Source organism: Spea bombifrons, chromosome 9 (genome assembly GCF_027358695.1).
Source record: "Spea bombifrons isolate aSpeBom1 chromosome 9, aSpeBom1.2.pri, whole genome shotgun sequence".
Classification (NCBI taxonomy): domain Eukaryota; kingdom Metazoa; phylum Chordata; class Amphibia; order Anura; family Pelobatidae; genus Spea; species Spea bombifrons.
This window is the reverse complement of record NC_071095.1, coordinates 27,460,766-27,486,153: the sequence shown is the minus strand read 5'-3', so window position 1 is coordinate 27,486,153 and position 25,388 is coordinate 27,460,766. Positions and strand designations below refer to the sequence as shown.

Below are 25,388 nucleotides of genomic sequence, written 5' to 3'. Positions count from 1 at the left end.
GCAACTGCGTCTGGAATGTTTATTTATAGAAAAAGAGGAAAATATGTGCAGATTAATAAGATTATAGTACAAGGTGAAATAATAATCATACATTCTATTAATAGATGGCATGTGATGTAACGTACAATATAATGGAGGGGTACACAAGCATGGCAGCAGACACGGGAGGAAGTCAAAAGTCACATGCTGCCTGCCCCAAGGAGCTTGCAATCTAGTGGTAAAATAAAGTAGACCATATCCTGCGGATTATACTGTTGCATTGGTTGCTATGGTGATTACTCTAAGAAGAGATAGTTAGATAGGAGGGTGGCTGTTACTCATTGGAATATAAATTAAGAAACATTTTAACTTTCGACACTTTAACCCAGCCCAGAAACAATTCAAGCATCATGCCCACATTTTTCCAAACTATTCTCCTGGACTGATAGTTAAGTGTTAAGTGTTGTTGCCATAGCAGCAGAAAAGCTCCTGCATTAAAAAACAACACTTAAGGAAGGAATATCTATCTATCTATCTATCTATCTATCTATCTATCTATCTATCTATCTAATCTTCATGTCTGTGCTTTTCTCCTCCAGTCTCCTTTGATCTTCTTTGTGATTAAAGAAACATTGAGGGGTTTCTTGAGCCTGCCAGGAGGTTCCTCACTCATATTACATGGATCTGATATGCAGCCAGGCATTCGATGCAAAGGGTGAAGTCTGGGCATATTAAATGTACAACTGGCAGCAAATAGATTTCCCAACACCCCAGCTATTGAGTGGCAATGTCCGGCTGATCCCGGCAAGGACAGACAGCTGGCTCAGTCATTCTGGATGAGTCACTGCGACCGTGGTCCATGCCAAGTTCTATCTGTTCCCCTGTATCGGAGAGATTAGGGTGACCTCATCACGAAAACTTACAGCAAACGCAAAAACAACCACTGGCTACCTAGTGGTTAGAACAAGTTACAGGCCATAGTCTACAACTAGAAGACCAGAGGCTTAGTGGCCCAGTGGAGGCTAATACCGCCATGGAGTTAAAACAGGCATGGGATAGGCATACGGCTCCTGAATCCAAGACAAGACCAATGGGGCAACCAGACGGGGGCCGAATGGAGCCGATCTGCCGGCAGGTTCTAGGTGTCTATTACCTTAGATTCACAGGGATTAAACACTATTATTATTGGCCGTACTGTTCTTCTAAATATCTGTTTAGGAGTCTACTTAGAAAAGCAGAAGATGGCGATGACCATATTAAGTGGATACAATAGGAGAGAAGATACTTTGTATCGCATATACAGTGACATTAGTGATATACTGAGCTATTCCAACAAAGCACAACCATAAAGCGTACAAATTAACAGATTTCACCTGGGGGGGAAATAGTGTTTTTTGTATTCATGCGTGAGCTGGAATCCTTTAATGTTATTTACTCAGCTGTACAGACGCAGAATACAGTCCGTCCGGGACAGCAACATCTGTACGAGGAATGAATTCAAACCTGGATATAAAGGGAAAAGAGGGGGAGAAGGTTCACTGGCCACACAATAAGAGCACGGCAAGCCAGAAGGGCTAAAAAAGAAAAAGCAGGACGACCAACTTAAAGCCGGCCATTTAGCATTCAGGTCAATAATAATATATATATATATTATTATGATATCGTGTAAGGCACAGGCTGGGGTACTATTTTTCTCCCATTTTTGGTCCTGCTCAGGATTAGGCGAGTTTGAAAAACGATCTTATCACCACGGCAACCAATGGCATAGTGTAATCAGATGGAATGTTCCCACTGGTTGCTATAGCAATATGACGACTTTTTAAACTTCTCCACTTTTTATACCTAACTCCAATTGTCTACATGGTTTCTGAACGTGCGCAGTAAAGACTCCCTAGGAAGCCCCTAGAATGCATTTCCTGAAACTGAGCATCTACTCACTCGGCGTAAGCCATATCCATCACAGGTGGAGAGTATGGGATATATATACGGAAAGGGAAGGAGGGAGAGTGAACGGGAAGATACTGGCAGAGAAGTGTGTGAATTATAATGAAAAATGCCGAGATAACGTGAAGGAAATGGGATGGGGGAAATCAGGCGAGTGATACGAGTGAACTGATTGGCGAATAAAGATAAATTTAGAAATAAGGGCAGAAGGGAGAGGCGGGAAGGCGAGCAAAGAGGAGAGAAGGAAGAAAAGAGAAAATTCAAAGTGACAGAGAGAGATAGAGGTAGAGGGAAGGAGACAGAGTGTGAGACAGTGAGAGACAGAGCGTGAGACGGCGACAGAGGGAGAGAAAGAGAGAGACAAAGGGAGAGAGAGAGAGAGAGACAAAGGGAGAGAAAGAGAGAGAGACAAAGGGAGAGAAAGAGAGAGAGACAAAGGGAGAGAGAGAGAGAGAGAGAGAGAGAGAGAAAGAGAGAGAGAGAGAGAAAGAGAGAGAGAAAGAGAGAGACAGAGGGAGAGAAAGAGAGAGACAGAGGGAGAGAAAGAGAGGGAGAGAAAGAGAGAGTCAGAAGCAAAGCCGGGGCTACAAATGCCCCCCTCTGATGGATAGGAGCTGCAGCCAAACTTTTTCAGGGGGGTAGAAGGAGGGCCCCGAATCTCCCCCAGGGAGGGAGGAGTTTGTCCCCAAACCAGTTCCAGTTTCAACAAGTGCATCCGTCCAGAGAAGGAGAAAGACGGTTATTTAAAGAATTGCTAGATTTACGACGAGTTTTGTACATTTTTTTAGGTCCAGCGATTTTGCATCGACAAATTTCCTGGGACAAATAAAAGATGGGGAGAGGGGTAAGTCTTTATAGTATACCGCATAATGCATGCATACATTTATACATACATTTATACATACACACCATTATTACCGTGTTCTTTATGTATTAAATATTTCATTGGCCAGGGTCACAGAATATCTGTGCTATAAAACAGTTACTGTGCCTTTATTTTAGCGAAAGAGATCTTGTAATTATCAGCATGTCCTGCTCAGAGGATTATATATACGGTATATATGGACATGGCGTATATATATGTGTGTGCGTTGGAACCACATTATTCATTGTCCGTGTATAGATATTGGGTATTCCACAGCCGTAATATGGTATAGATTTAGAGCTGTTATCTTTGTTGGATTGTGTTGGGTGTATTTGGGGTATTACTAATGCTAGGTTAGTAATGCTGTGGCTCCAGTGACCGACTGATAAGTAAAAATTACTTGTGTTGTATTGAGTGCACGGCTCACCTAGAGATCCCTGCACATGTACACCGCTCACCTGGAGATCCCTGAGCATGTACACCGCTCACCTGGAGATCCCTGTACATGTACACCACTCATCTAGAGATCCCTGAGCGTGTGCACAGCTCACCTAGAGATCCCTGAGCGTGTACACCGCTCACCTGCAGATCCCTGCGCATGTACACCGCTCACCTAGAGATCCCTGAGCGTGTACACCACTCACCTAGAGATCCCTGAGCGTGTGGATGGCTCACCTAGAGATCCCTGAGCGTGTGGATGGCTCACCTAGAGATCCCTGAGCATGTACACCGCTCACCTAGAGATCCCTGAGCGTGTGGGCGGCTCACCTAGAGATCCCTGAGCGTGCGGACGGCTCTCTAGGAGATCCCTAAGCATCAGGACGGCTCTCTAGGAGATCCCTAAGCGTCTGGATGGCTCTCTAGGAGATCCGTAAGCGTGTGGACGGCTCTCTAGGAGATCCCTAAGCGTCTGGACGGCTCTCTAGGAGATCACTGCCAGCACACAGTCATGTCTAGAGCTCCCCTTTTTTTCATTATACCTCCAATGAAATGGGAAATCCAGGAACCCCTTCCAAACCCGCAATCAGAATTAGGTACATATGAGCACCAAGCCTATGTGTACAGGTATACGGGCTGATAAATAGGTTTCATTATATTCGCCTTTAATCTTATCTAAATATGTTTAAATGTTTTGGTGTTCTCACGCCATCCCAAAACATTTGGCCAGCGGGTCCAAGTCTTTTTCTCACGGAATGTCCTGCTCTTCAGATGGAAAGGTTGCAACATTCGCAGTGGAGACCTTTGACCTCCAGGAGAAGGCAGAATTATTTTCCCCTGAGCAGTGACATTATTAGTAGATACATTCCCTCGGTAGCCAGATGTTCAGACAATCTAAATTCCCTCATTTATTTTTTATTTATTAATTAAGTCCCTAATCCTTCAGTCCTTATACAGGTCTATCTACCAGCCGGATGTAATATGATCTCTAAATCTTTTCTTTAAGATGGGCAAACCTTTTGGGTTTTACTGAACAAGAAGAGAGGGGGCTGAGCTTAATAAAACAAAATGGCTCCACACATGCAAGGATCCCAGAATAACTTTAGCACACGGGCAGCTCACCAGAGCGGAATCATTACTCTTTCATACACATTAGAAAAATTACTTATTTGTCGTAACATTATTATTATTATTATTTATTGTTTTATATAGCGCCATCAAATTCTGTAGCGCTGTACAGTGGGTAGACAGGACATAACACGTAGTATGTAACATAAATTGACTAACAGAGACAACAGGTGAGGAGGGCCCTGCTCAAACAGCTTACAGTCTAACATAGTTAAAAACTTATTTTTGTATATAAAGGAAATATATATATATAAATATATATATATATATATATATATATATATATATATAAAACCTTCTATAACAGTATGTAAGAGCTAAACCCCTGCTTTAGTCCAAGCAAATGAGTTAAAGAAATACAAATGATTTATAGTTATGGGAAAACATTAAAATCGCCCAAAATCCACAAACTGAGCTATATAAAAAAAAAAATAATAATAATATTTATTATAAATTATTTATTAAAATAATAATTATAATCAGTTTTTGTTTTGGAGCTTTTTTTTTTTTTTAAAAGACACACATACGTTATTAACACTAAAAAAAGGTTCTAAGCTCCTTTATGGAAAACATAAACCTACGGGCCTTTAAGGGGCAACAGAACTTCCAATCTGAGGTCTTTGGACTCTTTTTTTCCTCTTGCGGCGCAGGAAGGACGGGAGTATTCGCCAGCAGCGACAAATGCGGACAATGGAGGGGGCAAGAGGAAGCAGAAAGATAAAGAAATGGATGAGCTGAAGAAGGAAGTGACTATGGTGGGTATAAGACATGTGGATTCTCACAGGTGAGGTGAGACGTAAGTCTCTGGATGTCCAGCCGAGGGCCGCCATGATTATTTTTGTAAACGCAGTGTAAGTATTTACTAAAGTAGCATTAGCAATGAGCAAACCAGGGAAGGAATCAGCCAACGGTCCTGCTCAGCCGATCCGGTGTGAATGATGAGTCCAGCTGCACGATGGAAATCCCCGCTCATCATGTTTGGCTCAACGACTTTCTTTAAGCCTTGCTAGGTGTGCAGCATTAAAAAGATAACGCTATGTACGGTGGAAATAGTTTACAGTATATATACATATATATATATAAAATAGTGTTGCTTTCGCATTAGTATAGAAAGCTAGCATTACTGTTGGCCTGCGCTCTTTAAATAACCATGTCCTATAACTATACATTAACACAGCAGGAGAGTTTGTATCCGCGTTGGCAGCCAGATTCTTGATAGAGACGGCTTAACTGTATGTTTTTAAAATATGAATTCACTTATTAACTAATGTTATAACCAACAGTAGCATAGACTACAGAATCCCCCCCCCTGTAAGTGCAAGGATGGGGGTCTTTGTTGCTCTACCAATGGAGACCCGGGGGGGGGGCACTGCAATATCACACAAACCTTTTTTCAAAATGTTTTGCGGTCGTCTTTCCGCAGGATGACCACAAATTTACCCTGGAAGAAGTTGCCCGGAAATATGGCACAGATTTGGTGAAGGTACGGCACAATGTGGAATGTTTTATCACTATGGTTGGTTATGGATGGAAACCGGGTTGACTGCGCATGTTCTTTTATAACTGATGTTTTAATGAAAATGCCCAATTATTTGTCCTTGTGGACAGGGTTTGACAAACGCACGCGCAGCCGAGATACTGGCTCAAGATGGTCCCAACGCGCTGACGCCACCACCGACTACACCGGAGTGGGTGAAGTTCTGCCGTCAACTATTTGGTGGCTTCTCCATCCTGCTTTGGATTGGAGCCATTCTCTGTTTCCTGGCATATGGCATTCAAATAGTCATGGAGGACGAGCCAATAAACGACAATGTAAGTACCCGGACACTGTCTACCGCCGGAAACGATCAGGAACTAAACAAGCGGAATGCGATGGGAAATTCCAAGAGAGAAGCACCTTGCAACAAATAGCAAAGGGAAACATTAAAGAGAAACAAGAAGAAAAATGAAGGGGTGGAGGGACTTTAAAGAGGGGACCAAGTCCAACAACGGGAATGATTGTACTAACAAAGATCTGTAGGTTTAAGACTTAAATACCCCCTCCATGAGGACCATTTGACAAAGGAGGATTTATGGCAGATGTTTCGCTGTGTGTCAGGACTTCATATTTATGCTGCGTGAACTTTCTTTTTACAGCTGTATCTGGGAGTGGTGTTGGCGGCTGTTGTCATCGTCACTGGATGTTTCTCTTATTACCAAGAAGCCAAAAGCTCCAAAATCATGGACTCCTTCAAGAACATGGTGCCTCAGGTATGGAATATTCCAAGAATACGTGGTGGGGGGAAAAAGTCCATCCAGGACCAGGTCAAAAGTGCCCTTTTGAGATGGTTTCAAGAGCAGGTGTCCTTTTTTTGCCAAAATGAAACCCGTTTAACAATGTTCTCTTTTATTTATGATGTTAATTTGAGTGCCATACACATCCCAGCAAATAAATACCTTCAGAGGTTAGAGGAACCATGGAAGCCATTGACAGCCTCCACTGAGGCAAATCGTCGTGTTCCTTTGGTGTTAACGTGTCTTCTCTCTGTGCCCAGCAAGCTCTAGTGATCCGCGAGGAAGAAAAGATTCAAATCAATGCTGAGCACGTAGTGGTGGGAGACTTGGTGGAGATCAAGGGAGGAGACCGTATACCTGCGGACATCCGAATCATCTCGTCACATGGCTGCAAGGTGGGTACAATCATGTGCCGGTAACAGGGATTGACAAACTACAACTCCTATGATACTCCTGCAATCACAGACCATTGTAGTGGATCAACAGAGTATCCCCATAATATTTGTTACCCAGTTTAAGGTAGCACTGATATTTTAGGAAATATGTGCAGTGTAATTCCCAGTTCCCAGCTCTGAAACCCTGCGTTCTTCGGGTTTGCTGGTCTAGATTGATCTCAGATTTAATTCCAAAACATTAGACTAAGGAAACATGTGGAAAAAGTTTACCAGAAGATGACATTCTTTAGTTGGTAGTACAAAAAGAGTCACTGGTATATGTCCTCTAACTCACTGTATTATTGTCAGGTGGACAACTCTTCTTTGACTGGAGAATCAGAACCACAAACACGATCACCAGAATTCACCCATGAGAACCCACTGGAGACCAGGAACATCTCCTTCTTCTCCACCAACTGTGTGGAAGGTAGGTTGGTGGTGTTCGCTATCTCTCAGACAGTAGTTTGTGTACAGGGAATGATCAGGTAAGTCAGAACTACAGGGAATTGTAACTTTAATCCACTAAGAATGGAATGTGGAATCTTGAAATCATCTAAACACAATGCGCATGCATCAGAATGAATGTCGGCGTTATTAAAGACACATGATCAGTGGGTATGAGGTAAGGAGACACTTGCAAAGACCATGGTTTTTGATACACAGCTAAAGTGCTTTGAAGGTTTTCTGCCTTCATTAGTTTAGAAGACTGGGCAGCAGGGAGATTGGAGAGTTTTCCAAGACTAACAGTGGGTCATGGTTACTGAGCACACAGAGAGGATGTTATTGTGGATCTAGGCAGGGCAATACAGGGGAATGAGAGCCTTTTTACTTACTATGCTAAGCAGCTCAGCGGATGCTTTTGAAACGATGCCCAATTCACAGCCAGAAAAGACCGTATCTGAAGAAGAAGTATTTGAGAAGAAGGAACATATTGAGAACAGCCAGGCAACGTGGCACCCAGTGTGAAAATGCAGCCAGTCTCGATTACATAGAAAAAAACTGTCAACGTTAACAATGCTTTCAGAAAGTCAAAGTTATTTTTGTTTTTAAATGTTTGCTCTTTACCTCTCATGCTTTACCTCCTGTTTGCGATTCACTGCCCTTTTATCGCTTTTTAAAAATAGATGTTACGAATCTGAATGATACATCTAATTAAGCCATTGGTTTTGGTTGCCCGCAGGTACAGCCAAGGGTATTGTCATTGCAACAGGAGATCGTACTGTGATGGGTAGGATTGCCACCCTGGCTTCGGGCCTTGAGATGGGACGCACCCCAATTGCCATGGAGATAGAGCACTTTATCCACATTATCACTGGAGTGGCTGTCTTTCTTGGAGTGTCCTTCTTTGTACTTTCCCTTATCCTTGGCTACTCATGGCTGGAAGCGGTCATCTTCCTTATTGGAATCATCGTGGCCAATGTCCCAGAGGGTCTTCTGGCCACCGTTACTGTAAGCGATGCTTATATAGTAGCAGCAGTGCTGAGGGATGCCACCCAGGGGTTCTGTAGTACTGGGCCCATATGAAACTGGTGGATCAGGGGCTTCTCCCATCATGGCTGAAGTATTTAATGGTCTGAAGATATACTTGGCTGTGAAAGTGGGAACACGTTGTTATAATGGTGTTTTGTTCCAAAGGTGTGCTTGACGCTGACTGCGAAGAGAATGGCCCGCAAGAACTGCCTGGTTAAAAACCTAGAAGCAGTGGAGACACTCGGATCAACCTCTACCATCTGCTCCGATAAGACCGGGACACTGACCCAGAACCGAATGACGGTGGCTCACATGTGGTTTGACAACCAGATACACGAAGCCGACACCACAGAAGACCAATCAGGTTTGGGCTCATCCCCACCCCTGCCATCTGCACTCGGTCCTCCTTCAGGGACACTCCAGCCACTGTATGCTCTTTGATGCATGTGATAGCTGAGTGCCCCATTTAAATGATCATTTGCTTCCACTGCAAATGGGGAGATTATGACCCCCCCCCCTACATTTGCCTCTTGCCCCTTTCCCCCAGCTCCTTGGGCTGGCTTGTAGGGATTGGCACTAGCGTGGGGCGAGGCCAGTTTCTGAGGGCAAACAGAAGTCAGATATTAAAAAAAAAAGTCAGGAGAGGAAACCAGAGAACTAGATCAGGACAGAGAGCTGAGTGTATGGACACCAGAACCGCGTATGATTCTTAATTAGGCAGCCCATCACAATTACGTGTGCCCTGACCTGCACCCCTGACAAGTAGCAGTATTTCGCCCTCTGGTGGTGAAGCCAATAAGTGCAGATCAATCCCATGGACGGGTTTGGCGACGGCTGCGACGGTACGTGTGTTAAACTTCTATAAAAAATCAAACATGTGAGAGGCCGTGCAAAATAATAATTAATAATGTTCCTTCTGGATCTATCTTTAGGGACCACCTTTGATAAGCGGTCCCCGACCTGGACTGCTCTATCTCGGATCGCTGGCTTGTGTAACCGTGCCGTGTTCAAAGCAGGCCAAGAAAAAGTGCCCATCTCAAAGGTAATTCAAACATTTAGCTAACTCCTTCATCAATAAACAAAGTAACCCCCTACTGTTACATTTGGAAACTTGGAACGAGAGTTACAGAAGCTTGAGAATAAAAGCCGATCTCAAACAACGGGAGACAGAACTTCTGATCTGCTTATATTTCTGATCTGCAATTGGATGCTCAATGTCTAATTTAGAACTTTGGATAAGGAATCTTTCATCTTTGTGTAAAATTGTTCCCAGTTTGGCCAGACCAATTAATGCGTCTGTAGTGATATTTAATAAATACAGTAGAGCGGAGAACGTCTTGTATGCGAATTCACACGTTAAGCGTCACGCTCGCCCCTTTATCCCCACCTCGTAACGTCTCTTGCTCCGTAATGCAGAAAGGCACCGCAGGGGATGCATCAGAGTCTGCGTTGCTGAAATGCATTGAGTTATCGTGCGGATCAGTAAAGAAGATGAGGGAACGGAGTCCCAAAGTGGCCGAAATCCCATTCAACTCTACGAACAAATACCAAGTGAGTTAGTCGATTCATCGCTTTTACTGAAACAAGAGCATACTAAATGGTGAGAACCTGGTTTATGACCGGGAAAGCTGGTCTCAAGTCCAGTGTGTGGTTCTGTTCAACAAGAGCGCAAAGATGGCTAAACTACACCTCTTGTTTGGAATTTTGACCCTCGCAAGCACCCATACATACTCGATACACACATCTCAACAATCCAAGCCTAGAGACGGGTTCAGTCCCAGCTCGGGCCATACAGCACCAGCAGCTGGCTCGTCCACCTTTAACATATTTATGCATATTAAGACTGTGATACCTACCGTATATTTAGAGACATCACCTAAAGGAGTTGTAACAAGCGTGATTTAATTAAATGTATTATTTAAGATGGTTAAAAAACTGTTCGGAGTAAGGGTGTATGTTGGGACCAGAGACAAGAGATGAACATAGAAAATTTGAATTCATCGGCTGAAAGTAAATAAAGGGTAGAGAAAATGTTAAATGCTATTAACCTCCCGCTGGGTATCGTCTGAAAAACAATTAAGAGAATTTATCTCCAGTGCTTCCAGCTTTTGGGAATGTTTTATTTAAGATCTCCGTGTCCTACACATTTCCAGGTGATGGATCTTTATTTTTTTACTTCATTTCTGTAAAGTTTGCCGCTGGAGAAGTGCCTCCCGGTAATATCTGTCTGTTCCTCCGGCTCTTTCCCCAGCTGTCTATTCACGAGCGGGAGGATAGCCCAGAAAGCCACTTGCTGGTGATGAAAGGCGCCCCGGAGAGGATCCTGGACAGGTGCTCCTCCATCATGGTTCACGGGCAAGAGCAGCCGTTGGATGAGGAGATGAGGGACGCCTTCCAGAATGCTTACTTCGAGCTTGGAGGACTGGGGGAGCGAGTTCTAGGTGGGTTTGCCAGCACCCTAATTTGGCTTTAAACAACATGGATCAGTACTTTTTAATGATAGTAACGGTGAGTGACTGAGTGCCAAACGGGCACCTAGTAACAGTATTTGGCAGTTCACCAATGGCAAGCTTTGTAGTTTTTGGGTCTATTCTCAGGGGTTTCCTGTCTTTAACCCCATGATTCCTGGTTGGTTGACGGCAACAGTGTTTGTAGAGCCTCTTAGTGAGATCAGAACCACAGGAGAACAAATCAAGAAGATTTATTCGTAGAAAACACAGCAATAGTTTTATTAATTTACCATTTTGTGTTTGGAATCTTTTTATGAATATATTCTACAACTTATATCTAGAAATAAAACAAAGCAGGATTGTGATGACGTGAAGGCATCGCGGTATTATGTCTGGGGTTACATTAATCTGGTGTCGGTGGTTATATTGTTTTCTGCAGGGTTCTGCCAAGGATACATGTCCCCTACGGAGTACCCGCGCGGATTTAAATTTGACACGGACGAAATCAACTTTCCCACCAATAATCTGTGCTTTGTAGGACTCATTTCCATGATAGATCCTCCGAGGGCCGCTGTGCCGGACGCTGTCGGCAAATGCCGCAGTGCAGGAATCAAGGTGAGGGCACACCGTGGGCACGGAGACGCTGGTGCCTTCAAACACGGGATGAGGTGCTTTCAAAGTCAATGTCTACGTACCAGTAATGTGCTTTGATAGGAAGTTAATGTGGGCCGTAGGGTCACCATGAGGAGAAAAACAATAAACATGACTATAGAAAGAAGGAAAAAATACATTTTAGAACTTACAGCGTCTTTAAAGATACCCAAAAAATTGGGGGGGGGGGATGTGGATTTTCCTTTAAAAAGAGATTTTTGGGTTGGCGACTGGGATTTCTTGCTATACGGCCTGGGAACAAAACTGTCATATCCCTCATATTATCATCTTCTTCAGGTGATTATGGTCACCGGTGACCACCCAATTACCGCAAAGGCCATAGCTAAAGGTGTGGGCATTATCTCCGAGGGGAACGAGACCGTGGAAGACATTGCTGCCCGGCTGAATATTCCGGTCAACCAGGTGAATCCCAGGTAAGGAGCGGACTTTCTATCGGGCCAGGACAAAATATATGAAAGCATTTAATGTGAGCCTCGAGTGACACCACAGCTACATTGCTGGTGCCCACGGGTACAAGAACTAGGTTCTGTCCATATGATAAATTAAAAATGATAAAACAGAAGGCTTTATGGCTGGACCATGGACAAGATCAACATGACCCACGTGGGGAAAAACGTGGGTATAGCAAGAGATGGCATCTTGGACCTTTTTAATCCATGTCCTGTATTTTGGATGCAGGGCTTCTACAGAATAAATAACTTCCCAGGATCCCAACGGGTAAAGTCTTTTGAAGCCTAAATGTTAATGACACCAATATGAATAATCTGGATCTTGGTGATCACACATGTTCATGCTAATGTCTTATGTGACATTATTAAGCAATTCTCCATTGCCAGGAGAACAGGAGATAAGAAAAGCGTTGAATAAATAAAAGCTGCTAACACCCCCAACAAACTCTTCCCTAGTGCTCAAAAGCAAAAATGACTCTTAAAATTTTGTTCCTTAGAGAAGCCAAGGCTTGTGTCGTTCATGGTTCCGACCTTAAGGACATGACGTCTGAACAGCTGGACGATATCCTGAGGAATCACACCGAAATTGTCTTTGCCCGAACTTCTCCCCAGCAGAAGCTGATCATTGTGGAGGGCTGCCAGAGAATGGTAATGTTCCAAATGATTGTCTAACCATTGTCTGATAATTATCAGCCCCAGTTATGGGAAGACATTGTTTTTCCAAAAGCCGTTTAGCGCAGATACTAAGATACAAAGTAACCAAGTTACAGAAGGATCCGTCTTGCGTTTATGTTTCGTCTCCTATGTAGGGAGCCATCGTAGCAGTAACCGGGGATGGTGTCAATGACTCCCCAGCTCTGAAGAAGGCAGACATTGGGGTGGCTATGGGTATAGCCGGATCGGACGTCTCTAAGCAGGCGGCAGACATGATCCTGCTGGACGACAACTTTGCCTCAATCGTGACCGGGGTGGAAGAAGGTTGGTAGACCACGGATTCTGCTTTTAATGTGGTTCTTGAGGGCTATACTCTTTGCAGCGTTTTTGGAATCCTTTAATTTACAAACTAATTGCATAATTTACGTTTAAACAGTTAAAATTGGGGTTATTAAATATTATTTGAGGTATCCTGAAACCTTTTTGGGTTTTCTAAAGAGCAACTTGTTCCAAAAGCTGAATTGTTGTAACTTGTCTCCACGCCCCAAGGACGTTTAATTTTTGACAACCTGAAGAAGTCCATTGCCTACACGTTGACCAGTAACATCCCAGAGATAACACCATTCCTGTTCTTCATCATCGCCAACATCCCCTTGCCACTGGGCACCGTCACCATCTTATGTATCGATCTGGGCACGGATATGGTGAGCACTTTTGTGTTAGAATGGACGGGCACAGTAGGACACAATTTAATTCAAGCAGTGACTAGGGCTCATGTCAGACGCGGTACTCGGATACGAAGAAAGTTGTGGCTAACAAACTAAGGAGGGATTAAGGTATAATGTCATGATAACATAGACAACCACCGTGTAAGACTGTCCATCATGGTATGACCAACAGTGTCACCAGAATCAGAAACAGAAAATAACATTAAATATATAGAAAATGCTAGTTGTTGTTGACACTTTCCATAAACAAACACAGCTATTCACGAGACGTAGAAGCGTAGAATCTGCTGGCAGATTGGCCCCATTCAGCCCATCTACTCTGCCTATTTTTACTGCTATTAATCCAGTCGTTGGTCTTGTCTTAGATTCAGGAGCCATTTGCCTATCGCAGGCATGTTTAAAGCCCCTCACTGTGTTACCTTCTACCACGTCTGATAACAATCCGACTAAGCTAAGAAATAAGTTGTGTTCTCGCTGAACTAGGTACCTGCCATCTCGCTGGCGTACGAAGCTGCCGAGAGCGACATTATGAAAAGGCAACCAAGAAATCCGAAGACAGACAAGCTGGTGAACGAGCGTCTGATCAGCATGGCCTATGGGCAGATTGGCAAGTATCCCACATGATTATCTGCCCATTCACACGTACACGTATAGCTACTGGCACAACTAAGACAGATGCGTATACATGGAAACGGGATTGTCAGATTGTAAGCTCCATGGGCACAGTGTTGTTTGAGGGCTTTTCTCTTATGTACTTGTTAACAGACTCATATTTAAATTGTATAGAAGCACATTAGATTCAGTTCATTTACAGCAGATTCCGTAGCGTATAACAATATACGCAAGAGAATAAGGAGACGCACAGGTTAAGAGATACAGGCACAGAAGGTGAAAAAGGGCTCTGCTCTAAAGAACTTACAATCTATTAACGCTGCACAATATGTTGTTTAATAATGTTTCATAATGACGATAAAGGGCCAACCCTAGTGAGCATCTGCTGAATGGCCCTATATAAAGAATATTTTAATGATTAAGATTTCTTAAAAGCCACCGTGCTGTTTTAGCTATACATTACGCAGGGCCAGCTCTGGCCTTCATACAAAGAAATTTGCCACGGATGGCCCTTTATGATGCATTAGTGAATTCAGGGACTAGAAACCACAGTTCTCCTGCAAACTCCCACTTTAGTGAACAAAGCCCTCTCTTCTTGCACGGCTGACACCTTTAAGCATGCGAATGAATTAATTTTCTTCTATGTTGGGAAATGTCGATGAATCTGAATGACATGATTTAATTAGCACGCCTGTGGAACAGGACGAAACACAGGCTAATTTGTTTTCCATGTCTGACTTACAAAGATTAATAGGTCTGCTTATGAAGTCAAATTACAGATAAGAGTTGATGCTGTTTCACCATGCGTGCGATATAATATACACCGGTTACAGGTTCCTTTCAAATTCCTGCGCATTAAACACGTGGAAGAAGCGGCTCCAGGTGCCTTTTATACATTCCTTCATCAATAGGTTTTATAAATCCTCTAAATGTTGTTTTTTCCCCCCAGGAATGATCCAGGCGCTTGGAGGATTTTTCACCTACTTTGTGATCCTGGCAGAAAACGGCTTCTTGCCCTCCCGTCTGCTTGGGATTCGTTTGGACTGGGATGATCGATCTACCAATGATGTGGAAGACAGCTATGGCCAGGAATGGGTAAATGCCATTGCATAATCTGTACATAAAAACTCAGGAATTCCTTAAAAATCTAAGGTTCTTAATGAGACAATATAAGGATGGAATTCTAACACCGGTGTGGTTTTGATGTCACCCCTAGATAGTGAAACTGGTCGGTCCGTCTCTTGCCACCAGGGTTATGTCTGACTCTTCTTTTCCAGACCTACGAGCAGCGCAAGGTGGTGGAGTTCACCTGTCACACCGCTTTCTTCGCCAGCATTGTGGTCGTGCAGTGGGCAGATCTGATCATCTGTAAAACCAGGCGCAACTCAGTCTTCCAGCAAGGGATGAAGTAAGAGACGGGCGTTAGGAGATGAGGGCCAAATGGAAGGGACGGGAAGAATCGTTTCTCTGGTTTCCTGTTGGTAACATTTATTTTCTCTCTCTATTTGTCTAGGAATCGAATTTTGATTTTTGGCCTTTTAGAAGAGACAGCTCTGGCGGCATTCCTCTCATATTGCCCTGGAATGGACGTGGCCCTTAGAATGTATCCTCTTAAGTAAGTACATGAATACGGAATAGGCAACTATATTAATCATTTAACTAGCATCGGCATAATGGCAGACCCTGTCCCAAGGAGCTTACAGTCTAGCGGTATAATGGCAGACTCTGTCCCAAGGAGCTTACAGTCTGGCGGTATAATGGCAGACCCTGTCCCAAGGAGCTTACAGTCTAGCGGTATAATGGCAGACCCTGTCCCAAGGAGCTTACAGTCTAGCGGTATAATGACAGACCCTGTCCCAAGGAGCTTACAGTCTGGCGGTATAATGGCAGACCCTGTCCCAAGGAGCTTACAGTCTGGCGGCATAATGGCAGACCCTGTTCCAAGGAGCTTAGAGTATAGCGGTATAATGGTATACCCTGTCCTAAAGAGCTTACAATCTAGCGGTATAATGGTATACCCTGTCCTAAGGAGCTTACAGGCTATGGATATTTGCACCATAGCCACCCCACTTTCAGTTGAGAAATACAAACCAGTATGTCGGCATTTGTTTAAGGCTGGGAAGGTGACACTCCATTTGGAACCACCAGATGGCGCCACCACCCGTTTTTTACGCACCGCATCCAATTTCTGATACTGTATCATTTAGATGAAAGTTCTTCGTTATGGTAACACGGGATAGCCGAGTAACACCTGGCTCTCATCCACATTGTCCTGTCTTCCCCGCAGAGTGACCTGGTGGTTCTGTGCCTTCCCCTACAGTCTGCTAATCTTCTTGTATGATGAAGTGAGGAAGCTGATCTTACGTCGTGATCCTGGCGGTAAGGGAGCCAAGCAAAAATGGCAACGCACATGTCAGAGGCTAAGAAAGCGGCACTTAATTAACAGGATTCAGATCCAAATAAGAGGTCGCTGTGAGGAAATTCCTTTCTTCTAAAGACGCAGCTATCACAAGTCATTTGGTGGCCCTTTATCAGCAATCCATCTATAATGAAAGTTTTGGTTGATGGCAAAGAATGCACTGCCTAAAACAAGAGGGTCCTCCGAAATAACCTCCTGACATACCTCTGCTTTCTCAATGTTAAATATGTTTAGGTGGACAAACTATTTGGTTCCTAAGAAATAATGGGAATTCTTCTGTGTTTTCAGGTTGGGTGGAGAAAGAGTCCTACTACTGAGAAGTCCGCAAAGGAGGATCCTCAAGTTGCAGTAATGTTGGTTTTGGGATCCGACAGGCTTTATATTTTTAGGGGAGGTCTGAACAATACAGAGATAGATAACGACCCCTTTATAAGACAACAACCTATTAATAAGACAACCAACCTATTAATAAGACACAAAGTCCCATTGTACGCCGCTGCCTAATATGATGGCGCTATATAAGACAATAACAATAAAAAGACAGCCTACTCCCCGTAAAGTACCACTCCCAACACCCCCAGAACCCTACAAAGGATTGTGGGAGATCTAATACTTCAACAACCCAAGTGAATCCAGGAAACTCCATACACTATAGAGTCCATGGCGAGGAAATAAGAAACAAAAAACTTATAGCTTGCAACATTTCCTAAATTAAGCTAATTTCATCCAACACAAACAAATTGGGTATCTTAGAGACTACCGAGACGTCAGGGCTGGAGCTCCATGGAACTACAGTTTTTCCATAGACGGGATATCAGAATAATAACACTGGCGTTAAACTGTAAAGCCGTCTACCGATATTCTGTGAATCTCTGGGTTATTGGAAATATCCACAGTAATAATTAGAACTTCTACGGGAAATGCAACGATTGATACAAAGTCCCACATCACACCTATGTTACCTTAAGCATGCAATCCTGTGTATACTACGGCTAAACACTTTTAATACATGTTTTAACCAAAACCACCTGTTGATATTGAGGCTTTTGTGTCGTCGGTTGTAGAGTTACGTGGAATAAGGCAGGGGGTCCTGCTCATAACTATGGGGTTATCATGTAGTTGTCAGATTACCTGGGCTTTTGGAAGCTGAACGCTGAGATCACAACTGACCACAAGAATGGTTATTCACTAAAGTGATTCCAACCGTAAAACATGCTCAGATGGACCAGTCACAGACCACCTTTCAAGCAATGGGGGGCCAGATTTTCACTATATGCCCCCAATCCACGAGTGAGCAACATAAAAATCGGAGAGGAACACGCTTCATTGTTCACCTTCATTTGGATTGGAAGACCTCAAAGCTGCAGATTAAAGCTGAGGGTTTATAAAAATGATCCAAAAAAAAATTTAAATAACGTTTATGCAGAGGTGTAGCCAGCTTGGTGTCCACTTCCATAGGGAGACAGTGGACTCCATACTGGGAATGGGCAGAGATCACTGGTCCATAAACCAAACTTCCATCAGAACGGAAAGTTCCTGCTGATTGATCCAAGAATTTTTAAATACTGCCCAAAGAATCAGTCCCATATCACCGCTATGTAACATCTGTCCATCATTATAGAAAGTTTGGGGTTTTTTGGCTGAATTTGCTCACGGTGGAACAAGACCTTTTTAAGAGATGCATGAAAAATACACCAATAGATGACTGCAGATTAAGAAGCAATTAACAGAGAGTCTGTAGGTTCTTCATCTGAAGACCTGTCCCCGGTCTATTAATACACCGAACAAGGCGGCAGCTGAGATATTTAGCACTCCCTGAAATAAGGTATGAGGGCTTTTGGCTGTGGATAAAGTGTGCCTCATACCGAGCGTATCATTACACCTCTCATACATGCCAGTTTGTCAGATCCCTGCAGATCTGTGACCTTTCATGATCCAGCTGGATCAAACCATGGTTGGGAAGCTGGTTCTTCATGGTGATGTTCCTCACATTTATGAAGCTCTCTAGCATGTTATCCTCAACAGACTGGCCATTTTATCCCTCCCCTTAAAAACACAGGGACTTTTAAGAAGCCCTTCAGGTTCTATGACAACAACCTATCAGTTCTGGCCTTTGTGTCACATGACAATTAAGCACTCCCTGAAAAATCATGAATGAGGCAAAATGTGACATAATTAAACAAGTGTTTTGGGGAAAGGCAGGGGCATTAAGCATTACTAGGAACGCTACGTTTAGCTACAAGTGTGTTAAATTCCGCATAGTAGGTGGGACAGCACCTTCAAAAGTTACACTGGTTAACTGTGCTTTATTAAATCCAGCTGCCATCTGATTGTCATTTGGATTTGTGCAATCTAGGCCACAAAGAGGGGGTTATTGGCCTTTACAAAATACAATAATTATTACTTTGTGGTGTCAAAGGTAGATCGAGAATGGAGAAAGCCGCTGGATTTCCAGAAATTCCGCATCTTATAAAGAGGTTTGTGCTGAGGATTTAGTGTCCCTTTAAACAAAGTGCTGTCCTGGGGTACCATCCCTTTAACAGGATAAGAAGGCAGCCAGAAAACCATCATCAGACTGGTTTAGTAATCACCGCTTCCAGTTCTTTTCTTGTTTTTTTAGACCCTTTTGATAAATGAGATTTTCTGCGCGGCCCATTTAACAAACACATGAAGCCAGTGAGCTTGTTGATAATGGAGTGAGAAACCTCCAATCGTCCATTATACGGCGAAATTACTCTCACGACGTGAGGCTCACTCCAGGCTCCTGAGATCAATTTCACTTGTAAGCGTGTCTATAAAATGCGTCTTGTTTATCACAGTAATTCTACAGACTGTTCCAACGCTGGGAATTGTGCTTAATGGACTAAACCCATTATTTAACCAATTTACTCTCAGAAATCAGTCCCAACACAGTGTTTCCAAACAAGTGGCCTTCAAGACGGATGTACTGAAGAAGAAAGAGGCTAGTCGGCAGTCCATCGACCACGTTCTCATTTAGGGTCCAACATTCTATGAGATGTTTAATGAAAACGGATGGCGAAAGACCAGCTTCTATGTTTATTTTTTGAATGTTCCTTCATTATAGTTGGAGTCAAATAAAGGTTGGTAGTGTGAGCTTCAAAGATCAATGGTGGGTCCTGGCTTTTAGGGTTCCTGTCATTATGTAACGGAAGCGGTGAATTGCATGAGACGCGTTCAACATGTATTCTCTATTCTCCGATGAAGGCGTCTTTGATTAACCTGGTTAAATGGTGGCACCGTCTATACGTAGGGTCTGGTGCTCATCCTTTTTGTTCAGATCTCTCCGCTGCATGCAGTTTTCTATCGAAGAGCCAGTCGTCGTTTTTGACAGTCCGCGGTCAAGTCACAGAGTCCGCGACAGACTAAAATTTATGAATATGGGTCATTCAAGCCAAGTCTCACAAAGTAAAAAGGAGTCATGGGGGGCTCTGCCACATGTCACCATATAACTTCAAACGCCGCCCTTCATCATGTCAAACATGGGCCCAAGACAAGAAGAACAGGATTATGGGAAGGATAACATCGAGCAAAGTCTATCAACCCACCTGCCCAATGAGCACTAATAAAACCTGCCCACCCTTAGATCCCCAGATGCCTCATCCCTCATATGAGGGTAAAAAATAGATAAACCTTACTTTACGGTTATAAAGGCTGTGATAAAACAAAGTTGGAATTCTTGTATGGACAGATCATGCCTTATTTTTAGGGTTTTTTTTTTTTTGTTTTTTTTTAATCAGCCCCAAATGTTAATCATGGTAAGAGAATACAAGCTGGGAGTTTTAAAAATAAAGCCTTTGGGCTCAGCAGAAAGAGCTGAAATTCTGTCGGGAGCCGTCAGCCCGAAAACATCTCGCACTTTTTAAAATAACAGCAGCTGTTACGCCAAAACTGCACATATGATTATAATTACACGGCGATAGGCAGCGGCGGATGACGGATCAGCCCACCGAGAGGTGCCTGGACATGGGGCTTACAAGGGGCTTTTAAATCCACAACGTTTCCTCCGCACGCGCTGGGAAGCTCTGAATGCCGTTAGCTGACAGCTGTAATTAAAAGGGAATGAGATGCATCTCAGATGGTGCCACAGCGCTTCAACGGACACTAACAGGTTAATGGAAGCGAAGAGAAGAACACATGGATCACACAGGCTGAGAGTCCAAGATGGCCTTTCTTACTACCGAAGTCTCCTGCTTATTTTAGGTCCCACCATGGTCCTTTATTATGAGTTATGGTGACACTAATAAACCATCTTCCATAATGCTTAATAATAATTAAATGCTGCATGCCTATAAATATTTGATCATTCTCTTCCCGATGACCTCATAAGTGCCCTCCGATATATCAGCAGGTTGGAATTGTGCTGCATTCCTCGTTAGATAAATGTATTTGCTGGTAATTTCCCCCGGCGGTATTCACTCAGTATACTTATTGTAAGCCTTTTCCATTCTCCCACCTCCAAGGCGATGAATTTGCATGGGTAAAAAGAGACCGCGCAGGCTCGGGAGGCGCCCCCCCGGCCTTTGCACCCGCTGCAGCTTCATAATACCAGCGCTAGACTTTGCAGCTGGGAGTCTGTTCCAGGTCTCCAGAAGTCTTCAGTCATCAGCAACTTCCAAGCTGTCATCGTAACAGGGAGACAGAAAGATACAGCTGCGGCAGGCTGCATCCAGCATTCTCCCCGGCTTAGGACGTCTGTAAGAGGGGCTATGCATTTACGCAAGCACCACGGCTGTGTTTATACACATAGAGACCCCGTATAGACCCCATGGTGGTCTACGTATATATAAAGACAAACTCCTTGGTTATGTATAGAAGCACACAGTCACTATGCTGGGGAGAGGGTCGATTCCTTTAACACGTAGCTCATCACCTAATACCAAGCTTGACATTTATTATTGTGTTTTTTTATAGCTTTGAACAATTTGCACAATTTCCCAGATATTGCTGTTTTTCGGCATTTCTGAATGTGTGACGCTGGATCTCTTGACTGCACGCTTCTAGAAAGCACGCGACACATAGTGTCGATAAAATAAGCCGTTCAGTGATTCTGCCGCTATAGTCGTCAGAGACACTGTGGAAGAAACACGTTGGGTCCGCGTTCTAACCCGAGCATCCAGCGGTCAGCAGCCCGCAGCTCCAGGAAAAGCATTTCCAGTTACTGCGGAAATGGCTGCAGTTCCGAGAACTCCAACTAATTCAGTACGATGCGCCGTTTCCAAGGATTCCCGCGTAGCTCTTAATGAGGGGCCGGCCTGATCCGTGCCTCAAAGCCCTGTTTTTTAGGAGCTCAGAATGTTTGCTGGGTAAACGGGTATTAGAGGGTTCTAGATCCCTAAAAGCTCCAGTAATATGTATAGCAAAGCTCTCCAAACCCCCAAGTGCCAGGTCAAAACGGGGGCCAGTAATGGTGCGTATGTTCTACCCGCTCGATACGAGAACCAGTTCCACACACAGCCAACATGGCTTTTGTGTGCAGTCGGCAGGTGGTCGGTGGGGGTCACACAGTCAGCAGGTCACAAAGTTACGTAAAAGTCTGGACAAAGAGCCCCCCCAAGCCTTCTCCCATAAAACAATAGTGCCCCTCTTAACACAACTTAACGGGTTATAGTGCGTATAACGTAAAGCTAGGGAATTCTCTCGTTCTTCCATATTTAAAGACCGCAGGTATCGTGAATTCCTCTGGCTCGCCGACTCTTCGGGCTGCCAGTCTCCGTTAATCAGGAAAGAGATGGCTGACTCGGTCACATCGCCATTGCTGACTTGCAGAAAACCCAAAATAGTCCTTAATGCCATAAACCGAGGTGACGGATTGCATTACGGCTCGGGGACTTAAACCACCCTGTGCAAAAATAGCAGCGCTGTATACCAGGAACTCTCAGCCACATGTCGCTTTATAGAGAGAATCTTTCACACGTGGAGCCATTATCAATACTGGCTTCTAGAGCGTTTTGGGTTCAAAATTTAAAAATTGAAGAAAAACAAAAAAAGAATTGTGAAATTAAAATGGTAAGTGGTGGAGCATCATGGGAGTTGTAGACCCCTGGGGTTATCTATTCTGTTGGCCTAATCAGCAGAAGGGGTCAGGTAGATCCTGGGAAATAATCTTCAGTGCCCATGCGCAGGTGATCGCCCACCATTATTACAAATACCCAGAAAGGTACCATGTTCTAGAAACTATTAGCAACAAGCAAATATTTCCTGACGTTATTCTACTTATCGTATTTGTTTTTGCCCTCGGGTCCACTTTAAGGATCTTTAAACCCATCCTCTTGACCCTTTTCCAGGGTTGATAGTGACGGACTATATAGAACTGGTTCCAGATTAACATAGAAACCTAGAACCTGTTGGCGGATCAGCCCATTCGATCCGTCTAGTCGCCCGTTTCTCCTGCTGTAAAGAACCTTAATCAGTCGTTGGTCTCGTCTTTCAGGAGCCGTATGCCAATCCCAGCTACGATGTCGGACAATGTAAGGTTCTCAGCTCTGGATCCCGCCATGACACCCATCGCTGTACTCTTCCCAATGTGTCGGGTACATAATGCAGATTTTTATGCTACAAATGAAAACACGGTGCAAGGAACGAGTTAATCGCTCTCTGCCTGTTGACGCCTTCAGTCCATTCCAAGCCTTTAATAATTTACACGGCTATAAATATTCCCGGCTCAATATTTAAAAAACTCTTTGGAAATATTTTCACAGAACGCGTCTGATGCACACATCATTTTAACAAAGAGCTTTAATAAAACCTGGCGCAAGAGGCAGTGCTTCTAGACATAAAAGATTCAACGGAGGAAAAGCCCAAAGCGTTACCTAGGGACGTGAAGGCGGCATTGTAGAGGGACTGATTATCATGAACACAGGCCAAATGGCTGTAGCGGGGGGTCCATCAGCTACCTGATCATTAGCGGTATGTAATTCCGACGCCAGAAACTGGCTGCCCGACGCCTGGCACAGCTGCTCTCCGCACGGTAACGTCGAGATGTTTTAATCAGTAAAAATACGCGGTTTGATACATTGTATGAGCAGGAACATTCTTAAGGTCGTATTAAATCATGAAAGATATGCGACTCGTTTGGGCAGTCTCGTGAATGGAACACCAAAGGGTTCTGCGGGGGGCGGATGCCGGGTTTCAGAACCCAAAGGGGTCCGCAGCTGGGCCCCGCATCGCTCGCCGTTCACTACAGGAAGAGGAGAAACGCGGACGGAGGGCAGAGTCTTAGAGCACACATTAAAAGGCTGCTAACCCGGTAACGAACATGGATTCATTAAAGGAGAGCAGGAATCTGTTACTCAGCTCGGCTCCATTAGCATTAATAACATGGCCGCTACAATCCTGTAAACGTTCATTTCTAGGGCTGTTTAAAATGAACGGGAGTCCGAGGTGTGCAGAATAAACTATAGTATGTAGAAAAAGAGTCGAGCTGTAAATTTGGCCAAATGAGGCTGGATTTTAACAGTTGGTCTTAGAAACGGATCGGATCTCCCTGACTCAGGGCATCGGGATTACCGCCTGACCTCATCTATTTCAATTTCAGACAATGCCATCCAGGAATGTTTGCTGGGTACGAGGGCATCAAAGGGCTCTACAGCCCTAACACTTGGTCCGTATAGCTTGGCATGAAATGCAAAATCGGAAGATGTTCCAAATGGTACAATACCCCGCACCGTCGCATCTCATAAGGCTAAAAGAGGGGGAAAAGTGCATTGCGAGTCCACATCACATCCACCCATGCTCACGGAAGGAGATCTGATGGCGAACCATCATTTCCACTCACAAGCTCATGAAACCCTACCAGATCTGTCATAGCCTACCATTTTATTCTTTATCCTAAAGTTTACTTGCCTAAAAAAGAAAACTGGAGCTTTGAAGAAGCTTCAGAGTCTATGGCAACAACCAATGAGCTCCTGCTTTAGAGTCAAATAGCAATTACTAATTCCCAGTAATCTGATTAGTTTGATCTGATTAGTGGATAAACTTCCAAGATCCCGGACGTTCTAACGCAGAATTGAGTTGATCAGTGTTCCATTCGGCACTATAGTCCCTATAATCCCTGCCCGCTCTCCGTGTGATCAGTAACACAGGGCGCCGCGTCGGTCTCAGCCGAGGTGGCCCTAGCGTCCTCACACTTGACAGGGTAACACAAGCTGCGTGCCGAGCTTTTTAAGTGTCACCCACGCAGCACTTTCACCAGGTCTCTCCACTCCTTCTCAAATCTTTCCCTGCTCCTCTCCATCAATCTCTAATTACCCACCATCCGCACAAGCCCGACGTATTTTTAGCTCTCGCACGCCGGCCGTCTCCCTTCTTAATATGGCGATAAGGGGAGGAAAAAATCTGTATTTCAGCAAAAGTGCTGAGAGTAATTATAATACCGAGAGTCAAAACTACCCCTCTGTTTAACCTGTTCACTGCTGAAAGTTGGTAGCCGCACCAAAGGACTTAATCTATACTAGAGGAAGGTGATTTCTCTCTCTAAATGCAATCTGAAATATCCCAGGCTTCAATAGTCATAAGGATTCAGATATTCATTGATTTTCAAAATTAGGCTTGCATGTCTTCTAAAAATAACCCACTACAACTCTACCACCTCTGCTGGGCTTCAGCTGCATGTTTGAGATGTTTCAATCCTGTACATCTGCCAGTGGTTTTGGTGACTTGCCAAAATTCCTCCCCTTGTTCCACTGGGAAATAATGGTTTGTCTTCTAGCCCAGCAGATTGCAAGCTCTTGTGTCAGCCTCTAATATATGGGGTACGTATTCTTGCACATTGATGTTTGGAGCGCAATGGATTCTGAGCCCAAGATGGAAACCTCTTTTTTTAAACAGTTAAGGCAAAGTGGAGGAAATGCCT

At 44.0% G+C, this 25,388-nt stretch overlaps 1 protein-coding gene across 1 annotated transcript; it reads left to right on the top strand.

Moving 5' to 3' along the window:
- The first annotated feature begins 2,499 nt into the window (after window positions 1-2,499).
- On the top strand, window positions 2,500-17,540 carry LOC128504934 (sodium/potassium-transporting ATPase subunit alpha-2). The gene is made up of 23 exons (XM_053475206.1): window positions 2,500-2,767; window positions 5,005-5,109; window positions 5,778-5,837; window positions 5,963-6,166; window positions 6,491-6,604; window positions 6,889-7,023; window positions 7,372-7,489; window positions 8,243-8,511; window positions 8,698-8,896; window positions 9,465-9,574; window positions 9,949-10,083; window positions 10,784-10,973; window positions 11,422-11,597; window positions 11,931-12,067; window positions 12,601-12,751; window positions 12,913-13,081; window positions 13,307-13,461; window positions 13,969-14,092; window positions 15,047-15,192; window positions 15,375-15,505; window positions 15,611-15,712; window positions 16,385-16,476; window positions 16,805-17,540. The coding sequence occupies exons 1-23, from the start codon at window positions 2,756-2,758 to the stop codon at window positions 16,831-16,833; spliced, it is 3,063 nt and encodes a 1,020-aa protein (XP_053331181.1). The 5' UTR covers window positions 2,500-2,755; the 3' UTR covers window positions 16,834-17,540.
- Window positions 17,541-25,388: the final 7,848 nt, after the last annotated feature.

Coding starts and splice junctions, on each gene's coding strand:
- LOC128504934 (XM_053475206.1), top strand. Junction 8,512..8,697: donor GTCTTCTGGCCACCGTTACT/GTAAGCGATGCT, acceptor TTTGTTCCAAAG/GTGTGCTTGACGCTGACTGC. Junction 16,477..16,804: donor CTTACGTCGTGATCCTGGCG/GTAAGGGAGCCA, acceptor CTGTGTTTTCAG/GTTGGGTGGAGAAAGAGTCC.